This window comes from Wasmannia auropunctata, unplaced genomic scaffold (genome assembly GCF_000956235.1).
Source record: "Wasmannia auropunctata unplaced genomic scaffold, wasmannia.A_1.0 LD336039.1, whole genome shotgun sequence".
NCBI classification, from domain to species: Eukaryota; Metazoa; Arthropoda; class Insecta; order Hymenoptera; family Formicidae; genus Wasmannia; species Wasmannia auropunctata.
In genome coordinates this window covers 170020-176674 of record NW_012026851.1, presented here as the reverse complement: position 1 = coordinate 176674, position 6655 = coordinate 170020, and the positions used below count along the sequence as shown (strand labels likewise).

The window sequence follows — 6655 nt, the reverse complement described above, 5'->3', positions numbered from 1 at the left end:
AAAGCATACGATTTCGAGCTTTATGCAGATTATAAGTAAAAACTCAGTTGAATCTCACTTATTAGAATAAAAAGGAACATACATTCGACTAATTTATGATGTTACAAATGAGAATTATTTGAATTTTGGTGTAAATGAAAAGTAACCCAGACAACATTATGACGTCTTAAAGATGGCTAAAAGACATCTTAAATTTCATGAGACGTCAGAAAAAAGTACCAAAAAGACGTCAATAAGACGTCTTTAAGACGTCTTATAACCCGATTTATGACATTTCTGGGATATCTTATAGACGTCATGTTTCCTGATTTATGACGTCTTTTAGACGTCTTTTGGATATCATTTTTTAAAATTAATGACGTCTTATTTAAGTCTTATTTAAGTCGTATTTTAAACGGTTTTTAGACGTGCTGATATATGTATTGTTTTCCACACTTAAGGACACAATTAAATAAATTAAAATTTTTATATTTTTATAATTGTTGTACATAACATTATACATATATATTATACATATACATTATACATACATTATTATACATATATATTATATATACATTGTATACAATATTATTTCTATATATTTTTTTATAATTGTGAACATATGGATTACCAGATCGGATCGTTGTCCATTACATTGGGTGTGTTTATGTAATGACAATGCATTGGCATAGGACAGCATATGGTTCGGCAGGCAGAACAGCCTGTAAATAAAAACAGATCTTAATATGGCTTTCTCAATCAAAAATATTATAACCTTAAACTTTATAATAAGTCAAATATTTTTATGAACTAAATGATTGATTTTATGTAACATTCTTAAAAGTTATTCAATAAGACATAGGATTACCTGAGTAAAAAGTGCACGATTAGGTTAGGTTGCGTCCTACGGCGTCGTTTGAAGAATGGCGTAATGGCATGGCCGGCATGGCACCGAACCACACAAACCCGAAACCGCGCGGAATACACAAATGTTAAATCCGAGTAATATAAATCTAGTTAGCTGCTATTAATTTTTATAATGTAATGCAATTAATAATTTTTTAAACAGTATTTATACATAAGCTAAAGCATTATAATATACAACATATAATAAATATGTTACAAATGTTTAACCTATACAATGGCCACGTTTACACCGTGTGTACTCCGATCTATACCTTCACCTATATCCTAACCTAACCTAAAGTAGGCCTTTATTAATTGAACGTTTACAGCGTTTACACCATGTAGACTTATGGCACTTTTGGACCAAATCGGACCCTTTTTAGTCCTCATACATTCGCATATGAGCGTCATCTGGCGTCATCTATTGAGTTATACATAGCCGTTAGTCTACCTGCGTTTACACGCGCTATGGCTGCGTTCCTCTTGGCGCCTACAGCGCTTATAAGCATCATTTGTCTTTGTTTAATATTTGATAAACAACAAGGATGAAATGATTTTGTGAGCGTTGTAACCAGCTGTAAGCGCCAAACGGAACGCAGTCTATGTCATGCGACTCAAAATGGGTCAAGGATCGTAAAAAAGAGATCCGACCTAAGCCAGATTGGGTCGCTTCATAACTGTTTACACCGTCATGACCTATCGTGTTTAGGTGAAATATAAGATATAGGTCGCGGACTAAGCGTTGCGGTGTAAACGTGGCCAATGTATGTCTGAAAGACGTCTTAAATACATCATAAAGACGTTTTTGGACATACATATTGTCTGGCAAACTGTCTTAAAATAGACACCGAAAAGACGTCATAAAAAAGACGTCTTTAGGATTTTATTTAAAGTCATCTTAAAAACGTATTTAAGTAAAGTTTTAAAGACGTCTTTTTTAAGACGTCTTTTGAACGTCTTTAAGACATACGTGTTGTCTGAGAACTAATACGTGATAAGTTTATAGTACGTCTGACGAAGTATAAATATACACATTACAATCAAGATGCTTTGCTGCGTTGCAGTAAATTGCAATAATAAAATAAAAAATTGTAATAATTAATAATTTCTAACTTTATTGCAGAACAAACTTGGAGGTTACATTATCCACTTAGCTGGAACCAAGATAGGAATACCTACATCTTATAGTGCCTTAGTTTTTACTGAAACTTTTTACTGGAGAAAGGGAACGCTTGTCCAGTAAAACAACAATAGCGACTAATACTGTACTGGAAAATCAATGAGAACGCACCCAGTGCAACACTCGCTGGAGCGCTAGTGGCCTCGGCCGTCGGCGTCGCTGCGCGCGCGCGCACCTTCCAGCAGCACCACAGCAGTGCGGTGAATGCGTGCGTCGCGGTGTGCGGCGGTGTGGTGTGGTCGAAAAAGACATGCATACGCACGGTGCGTACGTGCACGTACATATATATACGCTTTCACCGCGGTACGGCTTCGCTTCGCATCGCCACCGCGACGGTGTCCCCGTCTTATCAGGCCTTCGCGTCGCGTAGCGTGGTGTAAACGTCGCGCGTACATATGCCGGGGAACGGCGGCGGTGCGCGTATAAGCGCGACGCCGGCGGCGCGCACGGTCGTGAAGCCGCCGCCGGCGCACTATCTGCACGAGCTGCCGGCCCAGGACGAGGAGCGGCTGGCGCGGCTGTTCCAGCGCCTCGACCTCGACGGCAACGGCCGTATCGACGTGCTCGACCTGTCCCAGGCGCTGCGCGACGTCGGCGTGCACACTCAGTATTCACAGTATGCACAGGTATTCACTCGCTCTTCGAAATATATATATATATTTATGATTTCTGCTTCGAGTGATGTTGTGTGACGTCGTGGACATGAGATCCCCTGGATCTCCTTTTGAACGGTGCTGTGACATCTACACTTGGCATCCCCAGCCGTACCACTACGGTAGTTTCTGTGCTATAGGCAGCTCCAGAGACTTCTGAAATATAATTGCATTAATGTACTACATATATATTCTCCTTTCATTGATATATACATGCCTTCTCTGAAGCACAGTATTATTTTTTCTTTAATGAAATCGAATGTCTATTGTTTTGGTTGATTGTTATGCAGAAGGAATTTAAATTTTTAGCCAATTGTGTTATGTCTTTTGCACATAGAATAAGCATGTGCTAAAACAGGACTGTGACATGCGTTGCACTTTTCAGCCGATTTTCGAGCGCCGCTGTTCCCCTTACCTCACCGCTTTCCCGGCCGCAGTCAAATGCCGATCCTAAAAGAAGAAAGAGAAAAAGACAGAGAAGCACAGATAATATGAATGGACTCGTTTATTGGATTATTAGAAAGGATTAATATTGAAGAAAAAAGAGATTTTAAAAAAATTGATAAGAAATACACCAAAAAAATAGAGTTAAAGTTAAATAACGTTTTCTTGCATTTGTGAAATAAGTTAGAGAAATATAGGATATACGAGAAATGAAGGAAAAGAGTGAAAGAATATTACTGGTAAGAGTGTAAAAGGTGCAGTTTAAACGAACAGATTTAAAGGTTCTTTAGAGATATTTGCATACAGTTGACATCATTCTTCCGGGTTACGCATTTTTGGGTTAGATACGTCATATCTGAATCTGATAAAATTTGTTTGTCGACTTTTGAAATTCTTGATTTTTTTCGCAGTTTAAAATCCCGAATTCTCGAAATTGCGATCCTAGGAATTCTTGCAACAAAGCATTGCAAAAACATTAAACAGCTTGTAACCTCCTTACCGATTATTTCAATAGAAAAATTATGGAAAGATTGCACAATAATGTTATCATGAGTTGACGAAAGTTTCGTCGCAATGCAGTTTTGTTCAGAATAAAATTTCTAAATATTATCTAAAAAATTTGACAAATTCAATTTAAGATATTAATTTAAGATATTAATTTTATAATTTTAAAAATTTGATTCGTTTACAATTCTTTAAAATTTTGCCATGCTGTGAATGCGTAATATTTCACGTTTACGTTTATATAATATTATAAACGTTTATTTCATGTTTATTTCATGTTTTTTTTATAAGCATATATGTATGTGAATTAATTTGATTTTTTCTTGCATATTTACATTTCTAAAACTAGTAATTTAGCTGAAATATTTTTCTCAATTATTGAATCATAGAACAATTTCTTTCCAAATTTAATTTTGCAAATACACCATTAAGATAATTTGTCATGTATTTTTTTGCTTAAATATTGCCTAACAATTTCGAAATTAATTGCGTAAATAGTTATTAATAATATTTTATAAAAAGTCAATATTTTGACATTAATTTTTGTAAATATTCTTATATCATTGCATTCTTATGCAGATCACAAATTTTATGTAAAACATTTCGTCATTTAATTTAATAAATATTTTTTCATGGAAGTATATTCTGATATTTTGTCAATTTTTGAAATTTTTTTGCAATTCAAAATTTCGAAGTTCTTAAAATCGCAATTCTTGGAATTCTTGAAAATTTTGTTAAATACAATGATCTCAATACTGGTTTAATTTTCTTGATTCTTCGTCGATTTTTAATATATTTTATTTTTTCGAAATCTCAATTCTTGGAATTTTAGGTAATGCAGCCTCTGTCTATTTTGTTTCCCGATACTTTATAAATTTTTCCGAATTTAAATTTTTGTATTAAAATTTTAAACTTGAATTTTAGTAATTGTAATTCTTAAAATTATTATTAGTTTAGGAATAGGTGTAGAGAAATATTTAAAAGACAAGTGTTTTTTATTATAAACGTATTTTACTGTAATATATTTTTAAAACTTACAAAATATCGTGCAATATTGTAAATATACATACTGATGTTAAGAACGCATTTACATAATCTTGTAATACATACATATGCGTATTATATGTGATACATATAATACATGTGATACATACATATAGTACATATATCAATTTTTTACCTGTTAACAATAACATGTATAAATTTTAAAATATTTTAGACGACTTCAAGATGTCACAATATTCTCTAGGATATTTATAATATATCCTATAATATATACATTTTTTTGTTTTTATATTCTATCAGCTACACTTTCTATTTTAAGTCAATATAGATGTTTGTATGTATTTGAAGAATAATTCTTTTTTTATTTTATATTTTATAGAAATTTCTTGCCAGATCGGACAGTACTAAAAGTGGCGATATCAGTTTGGCCGAATTCATACACTATGTTCGCGAACATGAAAAAAATCTGCGATTACAGTTCTCTCATCTTGATAAAAATAAAGATGGTAAGCATACATTTTAGTAAATCTTTATAGTTAATCAATTTTAAAAAAATTACAAAAAGATTGGAAAGGATTGAATCTCCAAATCAAAATTAATTATTACAATGAAAAACATTCTATTTCTTAAAATCTGACTAATCTACTTAATATATTGTAATAGTTATTTGTTATAATATATATATATATATAAAATATGTGATTTCACAGGAAAGATAGATTTAGAAGAATTAATAAGAGCTTTCAAGGAGTTGGGAATAGAAATGGCGCAGGAGGAGGCAACAAAATTATTGCAACGGTAAAGATTTATGAATTATAATAAATTTTTTTAAATTATTCAATAATTTGTTGTAATCTACATATCATTGAGTAAGCACGTCGAAGAGTTAAATAAGCTGTTGAGAAAGCTATGTTATTTATTTTAAAAAGATTTTAAAACTTTAAACAAAAATACTGAGAACTCATTAATAAATATAATATTTTTAATCCTCCGTCGCAATCTGGATTTTTTAAGGCACAGTCGATTTTTTGATTGTGAATTTTAAGAGAATGAATTGATGAGATTCGATATTCTGCCCTAAAAAACTGTCTGTAATGGTAAAAACTGATTCACAAGTATATATGCAATATTTTAAATTTTTATATATGTGCGGAATAATAAAAAAATCTGCTGCGGACTGTAAGGGAACATTAAACTGGAGATCAAACTCCAAGGTCGCCGACGATTTATGCATATGTATATATGTGGTATTGATATAGCAGTGTGTAGTGATGTGTTTAGATTTACTACTACATCAATATCGCACGCATACATCAACAAATTTTTGTGTATAATTATTTCGAAAATTAGATATCTAAATCTAATTTTAATCTAATTTTTACATGTTTTTTTTTCATGTAATCTACTACTTTAGCTCTACTACCATTATAATTTCGTAAGTGCGATTTTATATCAAACACATGCTGTCACGACTGGACAGCTCTAGACGCTACATAGAGCTAAGAAATGTAAAGTAAAGAAGAAAGTAAAGATCTGAATTATAAAATTTTTTTCATTCTCAGTACAAACTGTAGGCGTCTGACACGTATTAATGCATATATTTTAATTAATTGTGGAACAGAATTTTCAATTTTATTAAAATAATACGTAAGAATCCCAATACAAAAATTATTGTGTACAATGAGTAAAATATACTTAAAGATCCCCTTAAAGTCCGCTCCCATTTTGGGAACCTAGATTGGTAATCTTACACTTGACAGCAAAATTAAAGCATCACACATTCTGATCACTAAAAATAGGCAAATTTTAAGAGAGTGTAACTTCATAAAAAATGATCGTATCGGAATGATCAAAAAAGCATTTTAAAGCTTAAAGTCTCTACTTTCGACACCCATAATTCATTAAATTACTTACCTACTGATTCTTTACAAAGCTGCACGGATGCAAATGGAGATGCATCAAATCTAAAAATTTTTTACCA

General features: G+C 32.2%; 1 protein-coding gene across 3 annotated transcripts in view; it reads left to right on the top strand.

Moving 5' to 3' along the window:
* The first annotated feature begins 2223 nt into the window (after nt 1-2223).
* The window catches only part of LOC105451951 (calcium-binding mitochondrial carrier protein SCaMC-2-like), a 16289-nt gene continuing 11857 nt past the window's right edge, over nt 2224-6655 (top strand). Inside the window, exons 1-4 of one of the 3 annotated variants that reach the window (XM_011692688.1) lie at nt 2620-2694; nt 3107-3404; nt 5054-5180; nt 5385-5472. In XM_011692688.1, the coding sequence (XP_011690990.1) occupies nt 3375-3404; nt 5054-5180; nt 5385-5472 (245 nt within the window). In that variant the 5' untranslated portion in view covers nt 2620-2694; nt 3107-3374. Of the gene's footprint in view, nt 2695-3106; nt 3405-3480; nt 3505-5053; nt 5181-5384; nt 5473-6655 lie in introns of those variants that run through there. The other 2 variants (XM_011692687.1, XM_011692691.1) reach the window with 2 other exon arrangements.